Below are 19,027 nucleotides of genomic sequence, written 5' to 3'. Positions count from 1 at the left end.
CCCAAAAAAAGTTGTCGTCTTTTAGATATCTATGTCCTAAAGCAAATCTAAAGTAAAAATTGGTATTCTTAGGTAACTGTCATTCATTTGTTCAGACAAGGTGTTAGTATATAGACCAGACTATCTTCAAACTCTCAATCCTCTGCTCTCAGCCTGCTGAGTGCTGGGACTGGGTGTAGCACACCCCACTCAGGAAACTGTTCACTCTAGGAATAAAAGTCTTAGGAAACATAAAACAATCTCCAGCTAAAAAAGAAAAGTCACAGAGGTGGAAGGTGACGGGTTTAAGAGTTGGGGGTCAAAGCACCTGGATTCCCATTCCACCTCTTTAGTAAAGCACAGTCAGCAGCTAAGAAGGACGACGACTCTCCTAAGAATGCCAGGCTAAGAAGGACGACTCCTCTCCTAAGATTGCCAGGAACCCAAGCCACAGTATGCACACACAGGAGGGGAGAGAGACCAACATAAAATAATGGCAACACACAAAAAATAAAATGAGCTACTATTAGTAGATACATAAGAAAAAAAAATAATTCAATCCAAATTGTAGAGGTTGAATCTACAGGGTAGGATAAAGGGAAAAAGTTCCTCACAAAGTATAAATTTATAGTCAGACACCACTGGCTTACTTCACTCAAGAGTTTGATATCTGAGGATCACAATCAGAAGCCAGACTAGGCAGGAAAGTTCTGGAGACTCTTCTTTCCAATTAACCACCAAAAAGCCAGAAGTGGACCTGTGGCTCAAGTGCCAAATGCTAGCTTAGAGCACAAAAGCCTAGGAACAGTGTCCAGACCCTGAGTTCAAGTACAAACTTGATACATTTGACTTAATTTTAACAACTATGTGGGTGCGTGGGCATGTGTGTGCGCACATGCTTGCACTGATCCTGGGCTTGAACTTAGCCTTAGGAGTAGGTAGGAATTAAAAGCATGAGCCACCAGTGCTTGACAACAACTACATAGTTATTTTATTTTTCAGTCGGTCATGGGGCTTGAACTCTGTGCCTGGGTGTTGTCTCTGAGCTCTTCAGCTCAGGGCTACCGTCCTACCCCTTGAGCCACAGTGCCATTTCTGGCTTTTTCTGTTTACATAGAACTGAGGAATCGAACCCAGGGAAGCACTCTACCACCAAGCCACATTCCCAGGCTGAGAAGTATTTTTTTTTGGGGGGGGGGATATGGAGAGGGAGAAGGGTCAGTTGTGGGGCTTGAACTGCCTGGGCGCTGTCCCTGAGCTCTTCAGTTCAAGGCTACCACCCTACCCCCTAGAGCCACAGTGCCACTTCCAGTTTTCTGGTGATTGACTGGAGATAAGTGTCTCAGGGACTTTAGTGCCCGGGCTGACTTTGAACAGAGATCCTTAAATCTCAGTCTCCTGAATATCTAGGTTTACAGGCATGAGCCACTGTGACTAGCTTATTATTATTATTAACCAATCATGGGGCTTGAACTCAGTGCCTGGGCACTGTCCCTGAGCTTTTTTTGCTCAAGGCTAGCACTCTATCTCTTGAGCCACAGTGATGTTTCTGCATGTTAGACAAGCACTCTACCACTAAGCCACATTCCCAGCTCCAATTGCATATTTTATAAAACACTTAAAAGAACAAAAGATCCTTAAAGATAATTGTTTTTACAAGTGGAAGAGTTTAGAAATCTGAACAAACAATTTTGAGGGCCAGGTTCATCCAACAACAGAGAATGTAAGTGACTAAAAGTATCAAAGCTTTTAATTCTAGACACAAAAACAATAATCACCAACAGACAGCTTGGTGACCTTCACTTTTAATCTGGCAAGCTCTCAATCTGGTCCTGCACTGACTCATTGACCTTGAATCTAGCAAGACCATGAGGGAAACCACCTGAAACTCATGAGGATGGTTAGCACCCATTAGAGAAGTGGCAGGGCTTGACAAAGACACACTGCTTGCTCATAGGAAGGTAAAGTGGTTCGATGTAGCAACAGTCTGATGATTCCACAGAACCCAAGGGAAAGGGAAACATCAACACCATTTGTGCACATGGATGTTTATGGCAGCACTGCTCATAAAATCCACAAAGTGGATTATTATTCAGCCGAGAGAACAAATGAAGTGCTGATGCTTGCTGCATGGACAAATGTTGAAAACACAAGCTAGATATTGGTGGCTCATACTTGTAATCCTAACCATTGAGGAGGCTGAATCTGAGCATTATGGTTTGAAGCAAACCCAGGCAGGAATGTCCCTGAGAGACTCTTATCACCAATTAATCACCAGAAAACTGGAAGTAGAACTATCGTTCAAAGTGGTAGAGCAGAAGCCTTGAGCAGAAGAACTCAGGGACAGCGCCCACGCCCTGAGTTCAAGCCCTACAACTAACTCCCCACCCCTCCAAAAAAAGCCATACAAGACTACAAGGCATCATTCCATTCATATTAAAGTCCTAAACAAGGAAATCTATGTAGATTAAAGGTGGATTCATAGCTGGTCAAGGTTAAGAGTGATAAGGTTTGAAATTAAGGTGTGAGGCGATGAAAACATTGTAAATTTGCCAGGCATGCTGGTGTATGCCTGTGGCTGCAGCACATGGGAGGCTGAAGCCAGAGATCAAGACCAGCCTGGATGGTCTCAGAAAACAAGAAGTGTGGTAGTGATTATGCTTATCTGAGACTATGCTAAAACCTGTTCCATTTCATGGTTCCTTGCGCTGCACTGTTGTGGGTGGGTGGGCCACACATTACCTCCACAGTGTCTGGGAGGATGAAGTCTTCAGCCTGCTGCAGAGACACGTGCAAGCTGTGCTTTCCTTGAAGACTGTCATTGTCCTTCTGTAACCTCACCAGCTCCTCTGAAACCTGTTCCCGTGACTGCATCAGCACAGCCTGGAAGGAAGCAGACAGACTCATCATAGGCGGAACGGTCCCTCAGGTCTGGTGATCACCATGCCAGAGAAACACAAAACCAGATAGAATAAAACTGTGAGGATGGAGGGGTTCATTATAAAGCTGTGAGACTTGTTTAAAAGCTTCTTGATTCTCAAGAGACAAAATAGCATCTTCTCTTATTATGTGGCAGTGGCCCAGCGCAGAGCCCTGCACATGGCCAGCAGGCCTCACGCTACAGGGGTCTACGCTCAGTCCACCCAGCCCTTGACGTGCTTATTCTTAAAATGAAACATCCCCTGCTTCTTCTGTTTGATTATATGCAAAGCAATTTTGGGTAGTTCATATTTTCTTTCCGTTATTTTAGTTAACGGGTATAAGCTAAAATGTTGCTAGTTATCTGCCCATGGCAAATACAAAGACTAAAAGATAAATTTTGGCCTGGAGGAGCTCAGGGTTGAGTAGAAGAGAAAGATAAGTATGCAAAAACTTCCCTCCATTTCCAGAATGCTAACCTCAATGCTAACTCAGGTTTTCTTGTCTCAGGGACTCACACCTATAATACAGTAATTCAGGAGGTAGAGAGCAGGAAGATCTCAGTTCAAAGCTTCCTCAGGCATAAAACAAAACGAAACAAAACAACCCTGACTTGTCTTTAGTGAGACACTATCTCAACCAAGTCAGGTATGGTGATTCACAAGTGTCACTCCTATGACGTAGTAGTCATGAGAAATAACTGTATTCTAAGGTGGCCTGAGCAAAGAGCAAAAACCTGGCTAGCAATGATGAAGCCTGAACAGTACTGACAAAATCAAAAATACAAAAAACACTAGGTAATGAGCAATGAAAGAACACAGGGACATCTGGTTAAGGGAGAGGCACTATGAAGAGGGCTACCGAACACTTCTCAGCTGAGGCGATACACTAGCCGCACCTGAAAACACAGATACTGACTTTAGTTAGGGCGCACTGCTGTCCTTTTTTTCAACCTAGGTCACTTGTGCTTTGCCATCATTTTCAATTCATTTATAACAAAATATCTGCATCCATTAATATCCATTATCTTTTTATATGAAAACAGGGAAAGAGGAACATGTGTGTATATTTCTACCTCTTCCTTTTTAGGGACAGAACGGAGGTGTCAAAACCAAACTCCACTGATTCTGTATGAAATGTATATGAGGTACAAAAAGACAGGTAAGGACTGGGAATGTAGCTTAATGGTACAGTGCTTACCTAGCATACATGAAGCCCTGGGGTCAATTCCCCAGTACCATATAAGCAGAAAAGGCCAGAAGTGGCGCTGTTGCTCAAGTAGTAGAGTGCTATCCTTTAGCAAAGAGAAAGTTTAGGGACAGTGTTCAGGCCCTGAGTTCAAGACCCAGGACTGGAAAGAAGAAAAGAAAGGAAAGAAAGAAAGGAAAGAGGGCCGGGAGTTTGGCCTAGTGGTTAAAGTGCTTGCCTAGCATGCATGAAGACCCAGGTTCGATTCCTCGGTACCCCACATACATAGCAAAAAAGCCAGAAGTGGTGCTGAGGCTCAAGTGGTAGAGTTCTAGCCTTGAGAAAGTCCAAGGACAGTGCTCAGGCCCTGAGCTCAAGCCCAGGACTGGCCAAAAAAAAAAAAAAAGGAAAGAGGGCCGAGAGTTTTGCTTAGTGGTAAAGTACTTGCATGCATGAAGACAAGGGTTCAATTCCTCGTACCACATACATAGGAAAAAAAAAAGCCAAAAATGGTTCTATGGCTTAAGTGTAGAGCTCTACCCTTGAGAAAATCCAGGGACAGTGCTCAGACCCTGAGCCTAAGCACAGGACTGGCAAAAAAAAAAAAAAAAAGAAAGAAAGAAAGAAAAGAAATGATGAATGAATGAATGATAGGTAAAAGAAGTGTGGTCTGTGGTCTGAGTACTTATACACTTAGTTGATTTATGAATCAGGCTGCATATACAGAAAAAGTAATCAAAAAAGAAAAGTACAGCTGGGTGTCAGTGGCTCATCTTAGCTACTTAGAAGGCTGAGACCTGAGGATCACAGTTCAAAGCCAGCCCAGGCACAAGACATTTTTTTTGTTGTTGTTGCCAGTCCTGGGGCTTGAACTCCGGGCTTGGGCAGGGTCCTTGGACACTTTTGCTCAAGGCTAGTGCTCTGCCATTTCTGGCTTTTTCTGAGTATGCTGTACCAAGGAATCAAACCCACAGCCTGGTGCATGCTAGGCAAGCACTCTAACACTAGTCTACACTCCCAGCCCCAAGTCTATGAGACTCTTATCTCCAATTACCAGAAAACTGGAAGTGATGCTGTGGTTCAAAGTGGTAGAGTGCTAGCCTTGAGCAAAAAGAGCTCAGGGACAATGCCCAGGTCCATAGTTCAAGCCCTACCATCACCATCATCACCATCATCACCATCATCACCATCACCACCACCACCACCACCACCACCACCACCACCACCACCACCACCACCACCACCAACAACAACAACAACAAAGGGAGGCTGAGATCTAAGGATCAAAATTTGAAGCCAGACTGGGCAGGAAAGTGTACAAGATTTTATTTCCAGTTAACTACTGAAAAGCTGGAAGTGGTGCTGTGGTTCGAAGTGGTAGAGTGCTAGCCTTGAGCAAGAAGAGCTCAAGGACAGCACTCCCACCAGATTTCAAACCCCAAGACTGGCACCAAAAGAGAAAACAAAAACACAAAGTACAAATCTGAAAATGTAACACAAAAACAAAAGATGCTAGCCATATATCTAATTGGTAATATACAGAGAGAAGTTCAATTTTGGAATGATGAAATCATTCATCATTTTTGTGCTTTATGATATTGACTTTTTCACCAAATCATTTCATGTATGTAGTACATGAAATATAGTACTGCCAAAATGTCTGACCTTGGTTGAACCATGAGGAAAAAAAGCAACCCTCCCCCCAAAACATTCTATATAAGATAACTGATGCAAAACATTCTAAGGCAATTTGGGGGGGGGTAGAGGGGGTCATGGGGCTTGAACTGGACCTGGGCACTGTCCTTGAGCTCTTATCTCAAGGCCACCACCCTACCCCTGGGCCTGGGTGTTGTCTCTGAGCTCCTCAGCTCAAGGCTACCGCCCTACCCTTGAGCCAAGCCCTACTTCCGGTTTTCTGGAGGTTAACTGGAAATAAGTATTAAGATTCTTTGTGGCCAGACTGGCTTTAAACCTTGATCCTCATATCTCAGCCTCCTGAGTAGCTAAGGATAACAGGCATGAGCCACGCCATGCCACCACGCCATGCCATGCCACCTCACCTGCTAAACTCTTCAATAATCCAGGAATGGTGATACACTTCCATAACCCTACATCTTTAGAAGACAGATGCAGGAAGAACTTAACTTCAGAGGAAACAGTAGCAAGATTCTGTCTTAAAAACAAAAAGTGGGCTGGGAGCATAGCCTAGTAGTAGAGTGCTCGGCTAGCATGCATGAAGCCTTGGGTTCGATTATACATACTCAGAAAAGGCTGGGAGTGGTGCTGTGGTTCAGGTGGCAGAGCACAAACCTTGAGCAAAAGGTGTCCAAGGACACCCATGCCCTTAGTTTAAGCCCCAGGACTGGCCCCCCCCACCAAAAAAGGTAGCTGGCCCAGAATTTAAGTCCCACAACCACCCAAAAAAAAAAAAAAAGAAAGAAAGAAAAAAAAAAGAATGATGTGTACAGTGTTTGTCTATCACTAAAGTTCTATATGCCCTGATGAACATAATAGTAACCACTCTGAGAAGGGCGACAGAATTATACCAAAGTTGATTTCAATCTGGAGGGACTGCTCAATTACCACACCAGTGCAACTAGACCAGAGCTCAAGACCCCGAGTTCAAACTTCTACATCACCAAAGGAAAGACAAAATGATTTTAAGATAGAACACAAAGAAATAAATAGTTTAAATATAACAATACAATGTATATGTAGTTAAGTATATGTAATTCAAATGTAAATACGACTTAATTAAATGTATTTAAAAGGCAGACTCACCATCTGTTCCTGAGCGTCTCGCTTTGCCTGGGAAAAGCCTTGTTGTAACTCTCCAAGTAAAACCTCAGATGCTTGGGCTCTCAAGACGAGCGCAGAAATCTTAACAAAAATGTATGTGAAAGACATACAATTATCAAACTGATTATTCTGAAACCAGACCTGCCATCTCATTACTTCATATGTCCAAAAGTGGACAGCTGTAGAGTACCATTTGTTTGCTCTCTAGCCAGACAAGAACACATAAACCTAACAGTTACAAGTATTACTTATTAAAGCGCTAAAAAAATAAATCAACGAAAAGTGAAAATCACATTCACACACAAAAAAAGCATACATTTGAAAACACAAAAAAAAACTTATCCAAAGTAGCTACAATCACCCAAGCTGGCAATATTAATTAATGTTAGTTGTGTATGATTAACATCACTGAACTCTAGCCTCTTTTGTTCTTTTCTTCTACATTCTCAGATGGGAAGCTATAGCAGTAGAGAGATTTAAAAAAAGACTCCTAAGTGCCAGATATTATAGGGTATTTGCAGAGGTGAGACCTAGGAAAAGGACCTTTTAATTCTGTATGTAAGCCAGAAGAAGGGACAGCAGACCCAAGGCCCCAGGGCTGGCAAAAAAAGAAAAAAAAAAAAAAAAGGAAATAAATTTTAATGAGTTTCTTGTGCACCACAAAAATGTAACTAAGAAAAATAAGAGAGGAAATGAAATGCATAGCCCACTACCATTCATGAACAAAAACAAACAATGACTATTAAACAAATACCACAGAAAGTAAGAGAAACTTGTATATGTGTGTGTGCCAGTGTTAGGGCTTAACCTAAGAGTCTGCCTGCTGTACCTGAGCTTTTTTGCTCAAGGCTAGCACTCTACCACTTGAGCCACAGCTCCACTTTCAGCTTTTTAGTGGTTAATTGGACATAAGAGTCTCATAGTCTTTGCTGCCTCAGCCTTCTGAGTAGCTAGGATTAAAGGCATGAGCCACCAGCACTTGGCTCAGAGAAAATAAAACAGCCAAATCTTCAGAGCAACACAGGATTGTATTGTCTGAATTATTAAATCTAACTTAGTCATCACTCAGAAGTCACATTTTTAAAGTTCATGTACCTGGTGACTTGAGTCCTCGGTGCTCTGCTTGATGAAGTCTTCCAGATCTTGTTTATCTTTTATTGTCTTCTCTAGCTGGTCATTAGCTTGCCTTAGCATCACCTGAAGTTTTTTCACCTATGTAATTTAAAAAAATTACAAGAAAAGAGCAGGTGTGTTTGTGTGTGCATGTGTGTTATTGGAGTTTAAATCTAGTGACTCACATACATTAGGCAAATGCACCACCACTGAGCATCCACAGCCCAGAATTCTTTTTTTTTTTGCCAGTCCTGGGACTTGAACTCAGGGCCTGAGCACTCTCCTCGGGCTTTCTCAAGGCTAGCATTCTACCACTTGAGCCACGGCACCATTTCTGACTTTTCTATGTATGTGGTACCGAAGAATGGAATTTGGGTCTTTGTGCATGCTAGGTAAGCACTCTACCACTAGGCCAAATTCCTGGCCCCCCAGAATTCTTTAACAAATTAAAATATATAACAAGAGCCGGCTACCAGTGGCTCACGCCTGTAATCCTAGCTGAGATCTGAGGATCACACTTAAAAGCCAGCCCAGTGACAAAAATTGTGTGAGAGTCTTATCTCCAATTAACCACCAGAAAACTGAAAGTGGCACTGTGGCTCAAAATGGTAGAGCACTATAGTCTTAAGCTGAAAAGTTGAGGAACAGCACTCAGGCCCAGAGTTCAAGCCCCAGGACGCACGCACGCGCACACACACACCACACACACTCTGCAAATTTTTTTAAAGTTTTTTTTTCCTGAGAAATATCCCAGACTTGTCCATTTAAAGAGAAGAGAGAGATGGAAGACCTCAAGAGTCAACTGTGCTGTGCTTTACAGATAGCAAATTATTTTTTCACATACATGATCTCATTTGGAAACCAATTCTCTACTGGGCCTACTATACAGTAAAGGCCTGGGTCTATGCTCTCCTTCTTTCCAATCTACAGTCCACATGAAGACCATAGTTCATAAAAGTGAAATAATTTCTCTACATGAAGGCCCAGAGTGCCTCCAGAAGTCATCAAGGTTAAATGTTAGCCCCTTCCAAAGATCACCCTCCTCAAGTAGCTCATCTTGATCTTGCTTTGGGCTTCTACTCCCCATTATTCTTCAGCGCAGCATGCCCAGTCACCCAGTCACATGAATCTTCTAGACTGGCACACTTTCTTTCTTCACTTTGGAGGAACTCAATGTTAGTGATATTAGAAATGCCTACACCGTCATTCCACTCCACTTAAAAGTTCTTCTGAAAGCCAAAGGTGATAATCTTTACAACAACTAAAGCACAATTAGGAAGATGAATGGGAAGGTTTACCTCTTCCATGCATGTGCTTTCCAAGTCTACTGTGAAATTCGACATCATCTCCTAAACGTCATCAATGTACCCAATCATTAAACACTATAATTGGCCAAGTACTTAAGGCTTGTTAACCATAACATACCAGATGTACCAAAGCTTACTTTCTGTAACCCTTCAAATTAACATTAATCAATCCAACAAATTTATGACAAAAAAGCAATAAAAATTCCACGTCTGGTTAGTATGACATTTGATGAAGCCTGTATCCTATTGGAGGCAACAATCAATCTCTTCTTGCTCTAATCGCTAGATTATGAAGCATTCCCTGTGTGGATGAGAGCATGCCGACTTCATGCTTAGGCACTGGGTAGAGGAGGAGGGGGGAGGGGACACAGGCAGTGCTCCTCAAAGAGCTAGGCTGGCCTGTGTGGCATTGGAATATTAAGGAAGCAAAGGAAACACACAGGACTCCCATTGGGAATGTAGCTGCCATTTCATGTGACAGATGATTTTACAACGTAACAAGAGATGCTTCATACAGCAAGTGGAAGAAAGACAATTTTCTACCTTTGGTGAAAACTACAGCTGCTCACCAATTTGGCATATCCAAATGAAACTCACCTGGTCTCTTGTTTCAGCCTCCTGAATTTGAATTCCTTGTAACTGTTTTTCATAATTGGAACACATATCACAACGTCTACCAAGTTTATTTCCAGCATTATGTACCTGAAGGGCACCAAAATTACCTCTTATCAGGAAGAACAAAATAATTCTACAGAACATACTTGAACACATGCAATCTTACTTAAAGCATAGTATGAAGTGAATAATGTCTCCAGGAACTTAGAGGAAGAAGTCAAAATAAGTCTCTAAAAAGTCATCATCTCCAGTACTGGGAAACAACACAACTTACCACCAACATGTCTGAGAAAAACACAAAGCAAGAAAAAGGTGCTATACCACATCACTCATAATTTAACTCACTACCCAACCAACAGAAATGGAATACAACAAACGCATCCCAAGTCCCCATTTCACGAGCTCCAATTACACAATAGGTAGGAAACTAGTAAGGAGCAATTTTATATGAAACCTTCTCAGAGCAATTTTATATGAAACCAAAGAGAATAGTTTCTTTCAGGCTTAACAAGCTCCCCATTCACTGACCAAGTGCTTCTTTTTTTTTTTTTTTGCCAGTCCTGGGCTTGAGCACTGTCCTTGGACTTTCTCAAGGCTAGAGCTCTACCACTTGAGCCTCAGCACCACTTCCGGCTTTTTTCTATGTATGTGGTGCTGAGGAATCGAACCCGGGTCTTCATGCATGCTAGGCAAGCACGTTAACCACTAGGCCAAACTCCCGGCCCCGACCAAGTGCTTCTTTTTTCTTTTTTTTTATTACATACATTAATATGTATCCATGACATACAAACCCTCAGCCTAATTTTATTTTTATTTTAATTTTATTTATTTTTTTTTGGCCCCTTTCTCTTTCTGGCCCCGCTCGCTCCGGCCCCGCTCGCTCCGGCCCGGCTAGGCCCCCTTTCTAGCTCAGGCCCCGCTCGCTCCGGCCCCGCTCCGGCCCCGCTCGCTCCGGCCCCGCTCGCTCCGGCCCCGGCTAGGCCCCCCCAAGTGCTTCTTTAAAGGAAGGATCCCTGAGCCAGGGAAAGCACTGAAGTCAGAAAACCTGGGTGATGATTAGGCCTTAGAGGAACATTTGAGCAATTCTTACTCTTTCCAAGCCAGTTTCCTTATCTGCAAACTGGGGACAATCATGCCCTGGTTGCCTAATTATGGCCACAAAACTCAAAGAGATGAGGTATGTGAAAGGGCTTTGTAATTTGTAAAGCATTATGCAAACACTTATATAAATTCTTATCTCCTAATCTTCTAAGCTTGCAAATACTGAGGAGGAAAACTGCCCCCATTAAAGGTTGTTTTCTTTTCTCTCCCCATTTTCCATCCCCTTCTTATATCTACTCCCTGCATCAACTACTCATAATCATTTACATTTCAGCTCTAAAGGAAAGATGAATGAGTTCAAATCCTGGAATACACTCAAATTTTAGAAAACTACAAAATAAATCAAATGTGCTCTACTCTAATTTAGCAATGTTCTTCTGGCAGTTGCTCCAACGACATCATGACCTCGGGTGGCGAAGTTCACACTTAACGCCATTAGCTGCCATCTCTGTTGCAATCACATGAAGAACCAAAGCAGGCCAATTTAGGGGTGGGGGAGTTTAATACGTACTTGCTGGCAACATGTACCAGCATGGACTCAACTGACAACCGAATGAACAATGAATCTCAAAGCTGCCTACGAGTCCCTCAGAGTAACCAACTCTGAGAGAAACAACTGGACAAATTTATGCCAAGAAATAAGCAATAAAAATCCCACACAAATCACTTACCTCTTTTTGCAGAAGATTCCATTCCGTCTCACTGACAAGGCGGTAACCACTAGGGGACACATATGCATTCTCCATGCCCTGGGTGACGCTGGAGAGGAGGGACGCCGTCTCCTCTTGCTCCGGTGTCATTGCCTTGATCGCTCTTTCCTGGTCTTTGGTTAACATAAACCCACTCGGCATCTGCAGTGACCCCAGGGATGCAGTATCAAAGTTCTCCGATGCAGAATCTGCTCCCACCAGTGGTCCAAAATCTGACTCATCTAGGTTTCCAGCTGATTTTGCTTTGTAGTTATAGCCTAAAGCTTTGGACTGCAATGAGCCTGAGGTTCCCAAGCTGTCTGTAGACTGCGCTCTTCTGAGTCCATCTTTAAACATATCATTGTCCGATTTACCAAACGGATCTCCAGATGGTAACAGTAGGTCCGCATCTAAGGAATGGACTGACCCATGGGTGCTGTCTAAATGCTCCTGAAATTTGAAAATAGATACAATGCTAAGTTGGATTCTTTTTTTTGTTTTTTTTTTTTTGCCAGTCCTGGGCTTGAGCTCAGGGCCTGAGCACTGTCCTTGGACTTTCTCAAGGCTAGAGCTCTACCACTTGAGCCTAAGCACCACTTCTGGCTTTTTTCTATGTATGTGGTGCCGAGGAATTGAACTCGGGTCTTCGTGCATGCTAGGCAAGCACTCTACCACTAGGCCAAACTCCTAGCCCCTAAGTTGGATTCTTATACTCTATATGATGACCACTAACATGCCGTCTTCTTACAATCAAACATGTTTTGAGTATTATCTCCATGGTAGGCACTAAGTCAGGCACATGGAATAGAATACAAACATGAGCAAGATTATAGTTTCATGAAAAGGTAAGTAAATACAGCAGGCTTTAACACAAGAGTAAGAATTAACCTAGACATGAGGAGCTGGCACAAGTTACATCCAATCTAGTGTTGGATGTGTAGTAGAGTCTTTGAATATAGAGTAAATATGGAAGTAGAGACATGCACTAGACAGAAAGACATGAAAGTCTTTGGCTAGAGGCTTCAGAGTCTCCATTGTATAGAGATAATTCTAAAGGCATAGAAGCCAATCAGAACACATAAAATTAAGCCATAACATAAGAGAACCAAAGACAACATGGTGAAAAACACCAACTTTCAGAGGGTGAGCAAGAGAAGAAGATAATATTCTGGAGCCAAGTTTCAAACATGGCATAATGAACACATTAAATATAGAATACTGAGTGCAAGATACCAGAAGCTAATACTGTGATGCATGATGCTATCCAGAACACAAATTCATGGATACAAAATGCACTCAATGGCTAGGCATGGTGGCTCACACCTGTAATTCTAGCTACTCGGGGAGCTGAAATCTTATGACTGTGGCTTAAAATCAGCCTGTGCACTAAAAAAAGACCTTGAGACTCTTATCTCCAGTTAACCACTAGGAAACCGGAAGTGGCGCTGTGGCTCAGGGGTAGGGCAGTAGCCTTGAATTGAAGAGCTCAGAGACAGTGCCTAGGCTCAGAGTTCAAGCCCTACAACTGACCTCCCCTCCCTCCAAAAAAACATTCAGTGATAGCTAGGGAAGTAGATTTCATTCTTCCATATCTTTCAAAAGATTTTACTCTTGGGGAGACGGAAATGGGGACAAAAACCATGAGAAGGGATATCAATGTGTAAGAATGTACCTTACTACCTGGCGAATGTAACTGTAACCCCTCTACACATTACCCCGACAATAAATACGGTAGCTCACGCCTATAATCCCAGCTACTTGGGAAGCTGAGATATGAGGATCATGGTTCAAAGCCAGCCCAAGTACAAAAGTCCGTGAGACTCTCATCTCCAATTAACCACCAGAAAACTGGAAGTGGCACTGTGGCAGAGCACTAGCCTTGAGCTGAAGAACTCGAGCACAGCACCCAGGCCAGAATTCAAGCTCCATGACCAACTCAAAACAAAACAAAAAAGAAAGGATTTTATGCCTATCAAGTTCAGATAAAAACACAAAATTAGTCTACATTAAGCTAATGATGGCAAAATTCCAAAATAAATAATGTAATAATACTAGAATATGAACCTATTCTAGCTAGGCACAGCCTCCTGAGTAGCTAGGATTATGGACACGAGCCACCAGCACCTGGCAAAGTGATTTTTCTGCAAGGAAAAATTATCTGTACTGCATTAGAACATTGCTTAATGTTTTAGGGGATGAGGTTGCTGGGACCAGAGCCTCACACTATTGTGAGACTTCTCCACTCAGCAGGCACTTCACCATTCGAGCCACACCCCTTTAATAAGAATTTTTCCTAACAGAAAAAAAATAGTCTCTGTGTGTTCGTTCTGTTTGGGGTTTGTGGTGCTAGGAATGGGACAACAGGGACCTGCGCATGCTAGCCAAGCCTGCACCACTGAGCTAACACCCACATCCATGTGTTCATATTTTCTACACTTCATGATGTTTGGTATCTTAAAGCCTTGCTAACTAGAAAGTAACTAGGTCTTAAGCGCTAACAGAAGCCTAGAGACAGTAATTCACTATGAACATGTCTCTCATGTGCAAACCAACCAACTTCCAACCTATACTTCCAAAGCACTTCCTTTATTATCTAATTCACTATAGCCTCTACCCTAAACCATCCCAGGAACCAGTATATATTAAATACACACACACACACACACACTCTCTCTACCCTAAAAGTCTGTGTGAATATTCCCAGCTAGCTAGTCTTGCTGGCTATTTCCACAGAAACCCCAACACTGTGGTCCACACTTTCTCTTCACACCTTCTTTTTTTGGTGGGGGGGGCAGTCATGGGGCTTGAATTCTGGCCTGGGGCACAGTCCCTGAGCTCTTCAGCTCAAGGCTACCGTTCCCTCACGCCTTCTACCTTACTGCTTCTCCTCAGGCCACTCAGCAAGGCGTGCTACACCTCTAGTTCCTACAGGAATCATGAAGAAGTGCGGCTCTGTGGCAGAACACCTGGTTCAGATGTCCTAGGCCTTGGTTAGAACCCCAAAATGCCAAAGAGAAAAAAAAAAAGTACAATATCTGTTTTTCTAATGGTATTATATCAGTCATCCTTATATAGTAAAACCTGGACATAAATTTGAATAACTAGAAATTGGCTAAAGGAATTATGAAACATTTACATATAGAAATTCTAGGGCCGGGAGTTTGGCGTACAGTAGAGAACGTACAGTAGTAGAGTACTTGCCTAGCATGCACAAAGACCCAGGTTCAATTTCTCAGTACCACATGCATAGAAAAAGCTAGAAGTGGTACTGTGGCTCAAGTGGTAGAGCTCTGGCCTTGAAGAAAGCCCAAGGACAGAACTCAGGCCCTAAATTTAAGCCCCAGGATGGCAAAAACACGCACACATACATACATAAATTCTGTAAGCAATTAAATATCATTCTTTGGGAAAACATTTCAAGTAGACTTAAGCAGGGAGGGTACACAGTAGTTATGTACTTACAAAATAAAGCATATATTATTTTATTTACTATTTTTATTTTTTGCCAGTCTTTGGGCTTGAAATCAGGGTCTAGGCATTGTCCTTGAGCTTCTTTTGCTCAAGACTAGCACTCTACCACTGGAGCCACAAAGCCACTTCCAGCTTTTTCTGTTCATGTGATACTGTGAAATCCAACCCAGGACTTCATGCATGCTAGACAAGCACTCTACCACTAAGCCACATTCCAAGGCCTAGAGCATGTTTTTTTGTTTTTTTTTTTGCCAGTCCTGGGCTTCGGCTCAGGGCCTGAGCACTGTCCTTGGACTTTCTCAAGGCTAGAGCTCTACCACTTGAGCCTCAGCACCACTTCCGGCTTTTTTCTATGTATGTGGTACCGAGGAATCGAACCCGGGTCTTCATGCATGCTAGGCAAGCACTCTACCACTAGGCCAAACTCCTGGCCCCTAGAGCATGTTTTAAAAGTATAAAAAAGAGGGGCCGGGAGTTTGGCCTAGTGGTAGAGTGCTTGCCTAGCATGCACGAAGACCCGGCTTTGATTCCTTGGTACCACATGTATAGCAAAAAGCCAGAAGTGGCGCTGTGGCTCAAGTAGTAGAGCCCTATCCTTGAGAAAATCCAGGGACAGTGCTCAGGCCCTTAGCTCATGCCCAGGACTGGCAAAAAAAAAAAAAAAGTATAAAAAGAAACATAATTGTGTTATCTTAAAAAAGGAGAAAATGGGCCTGGAATGTGGCCTAGTGTGGAATGTAGAGTACTTGCCTAGCATGCATGATGCCCTGGGTTTGATGTTTGATTCCTCAGTGCCACATACACAGAAAAGGCTGGAAGTGGTGCTGTGGCTCAAGTGGTAGTGCACTAGCCCTGAGAAAACTCAAGGACAGTGCCCAGGCCCTGAGTTCAAGCTCCAGGACTTGGAGTGGGTTGGGGAAGAAGAGAAGAGCTGGGTACCAGTGATTCACTAATCATCCTAACTACTCAGGAGGCTGAGATCTGAGGCTCATCATTAGAAGCCAGGGCAGACAAGAAAATCTAGTAGATTCTCATCTCCAATTAATCAGCAGAAAGCCAGAAAGAGAACTGTGGCTCAAGGAGTAGAGTGCTAGGCTTCAGTAAAATAGCTTAGAAACAGTGTTTAGACCTTGAGTTCAAGCATCAGGACCAGCACAAAAAAAGAAAGAAGAAATACATACAAAATGTTAAAGATTGGTCATCTCTGGGTGGTAGAATTAGCTACCAGTTATTTTTATTTGTATGGCCTGTGGCCTTTTCTGAACTCTAAAATTTCCAAAACATGTTCCTATTAGTTTTGTAGTGAGAAAGTATAGTCTAGGATCAGGTTAAAGACATGAATCCTATAAATTTTAACCGTCTTAGTAATAAATTTAATTCCATACACACTTGAATCTACCAGCTAAATTGTCAGGATTTTTTTTTTGGGGGGTAGGGGGGCATGGGGCTTGAACTCTGGGCCTGGGCGTTGTCCCTAAATTCTTCAGCTCAAGGTTACCACCTACCCCTGGGCCTGGGCATAGTCCCTGAGTTCTTCAGCTCAAGGCTACCACCCTACCCTTGGGCCACAGCCCTAATTCCCATTTTCTAGAGGTTAACTGGAGGTAAGAGTCTCTGGGCTTTGGTTTTGTAGTGCCCAGGCTGGCTTTGAACCTTGATCCTCAGATCACAGCTTCCTAAGTAGCGTGAGCCACCATGCCCAGCTTTCTTTCATAACTCTCCCCCTACCCCCGCTCATAGAGCTGAGGACCAAACTCAGAGCTTTGTACTTGCCAGGCAAGAGCTCTCTTCCAGTGAGCTAAATCCCGAACCCCAGTTGTCAGGATTCTAAACACAAAGCAATTATAGTCAACATTTAAAGCACAAAGAATCCAATCTGAACATCTAAAAAATTTTCAAATGTTGGAAAGTATGTTATATACCCTGTCACATAGAAATACTGAAAACAATCAAAAATAAGATTTTAAAAAAATACTAAAAGATTTCACTGTAAGTCACAAGATCCACTTTGCTGTTTGCCTGCTTTTCAAACATTCTTGAATAGATAATTGCATAATGCAAAAATCATGTAACATTTGGCTATACTCAAAACTTGAGAAATTCTCTCCAGAGTCTAACTATTAAAAAACGTATATAAAACTAGGCCAAGTGGTCCTCTTCCAAAATGAAGAATGTGCAAAAACAACTGCATCATACTTTTCTGCCAAGTCTTTAAAAGAAAAGCACTTTTAGATATTAAACTGAGCACATGAAAATGTTACCAGGAACCAGGTTTATACTTGCTTCAAAGTAACTCTGCAAATTAGGTAGAAATGTGGTATCTCTGAATGTGAAAAGACCTTTATTCAACTTAACTAAACTTTGTTAACTGGGCTGGAAATGTTGTATGAAGCAGAGGGGCTAGGTTCTGTTATGGATGAAACCCAGAGCCTCATAAATGCTAAGTGTACACTCTACCACTGAGCTACATCCTCAGCCCTCATGAGTATGAAATTCTATGTAGCAAGGGCAGCATAAACAAGGAACGGAATGTAGCAGACAGGCCTGGCAGTAATGAAATAAAAGCAGAGGGAATCTGGGAAAGCCCTGGTATGTCAAGCTAAGGACCTTAGTTTTATATCAAAAGAAATAGGGAAAACATTTCCTTCATTCAACAAGAGATATCCACATGAGCTTTGAAGCCTGAGTAAGATTTCAACACTCAAAGATTGAGGGAGCCAAGCACTCCAGATGAAGGAACACTGAAACACAGGAAGAAGAGAGCACTGAACAGGGCAATGACTACCACAGCTCTAACAGGATACTTAGAAAGTGCCCGAAGGCTAAGGAATTTCTACACCACATTGGAAGTAGCAGGCATCACTGGTGGTTTTGTGCAAGGAATGGACTACTGCAGCCACTCTTTTTTTTTTTGTTTTTGTTTTTGTTTTTGGTGAATCATGGGGCTTGAACTCTAGCCAGACTGTTGTCCCTGAGCAGTTCAGCTCAAGGCTACCGCCCTACCCCTGGGCCTTGTCCCTGCCAGCTCAAGGCTACCACCCTATCCTTGAGCCAAGCCCCACTTCCTGTTCTCTAGAAGTTAATTGAAAATAAGGGTCTCAGGTCCTTTGGTGCCCAGGCTGGCTTTCAACTTCAATCCTCAGATCTCAGCCTCCTGAACAGCTAGGATTACAGATGTGAGCCACCAGCTACTACAGCTACTCTTAAAGAAACCAATTTGAAAGTATGAAGGCAGGAGACCCAATGTGGAGGTCCCTGCTATACTTTGGGTGAGTGGTGATGAGACCACAGGGCCATCACTTTCCACCTCGGAACCTCTTCACCATTACAAAACTCTACGCAAGCCCAGCACAGGGGCTCACATTTGTATCCTAGCTACTCAGGAGACTGAGATCTGAGGATCACAGTTCAAATCCAGCCCGGGCACTAAAGACCATGAGACACCTATCTCCAATTAACCACTAGAAAACTGGAACTGGCACCATGGCTCAAGGGATTGGGGAATAGCCTTGAGCTGAAGAGCTCAGGGATAGCGCCCAGGCCCATAGTCCAAGCCCCACAACCAACGCAAACAAAACAAAACCAAAAAATAAATAAATTAAAAACCCTCGTGCACACACACATAGTCAGACTAAAGGATATCCTCAGGGAAGAACCTAAAAATAATAACTTCTATCAACATTTAAAATACTGCTTATTGAAATGAATTCCAGGAAATGGAAACATGGCAGCCGTTGCTGCTGATATTTGGTTTTGCTCATGAGTTTTTACTTTTTTCTTTTTTGGGAGGGTGGGTGGAGGAAGGGACAAAGGAGGAGCACAGTAATGGAAGGAAGAAGCATGAAC

At 42.8% G+C, this 19,027-nt stretch overlaps 1 protein-coding gene across 2 annotated transcripts in view; it reads right to left on the bottom strand.

The window, feature by feature from the left end:
* Rabep1 (rabaptin, RAB GTPase binding effector protein 1) overlaps window positions 1-19,027 on the bottom strand; it is a 93,625-nt gene that overhangs the window by 7,468 nt on the left and 67,130 nt on the right. Inside the window, exons 9-13 of one of the 2 annotated variants that reach the window (XM_090349829.1) lie at window positions 11,693-12,160; window positions 9,903-10,007; window positions 7,981-8,097; window positions 6,868-6,966; window positions 2,722-2,862 (exon numbers count right to left, since the gene is read on the bottom strand). In XM_090349829.1, coding sequence (XP_090205955.1) covers window positions 2,722-2,862; window positions 6,868-6,966; window positions 7,981-8,097; window positions 9,903-10,007; window positions 11,693-12,160 — 930 coding nt within the window. The remainder of the gene's footprint in view (window positions 1-2,721; window positions 2,863-6,867; window positions 6,967-7,980; window positions 8,098-9,902; window positions 10,008-11,692; window positions 12,161-19,027) is intronic. The other variant, XM_090349830.1, reaches the window with a different exon arrangement.

Source organism: Megascapheus bottae, chromosome 17, assembly GCF_031878675.1.
Source record: "Megascapheus bottae isolate mThoBot1 chromosome 17, mThoBot2.hap1, whole genome shotgun sequence".
Taxonomy (NCBI): domain Eukaryota; kingdom Metazoa; phylum Chordata; class Mammalia; order Rodentia; family Geomyidae; genus Megascapheus; species Megascapheus bottae.
Note: the sequence above shows the minus strand (reverse complement) of the source record. Positions and strands in the feature narration are given on the sequence as shown.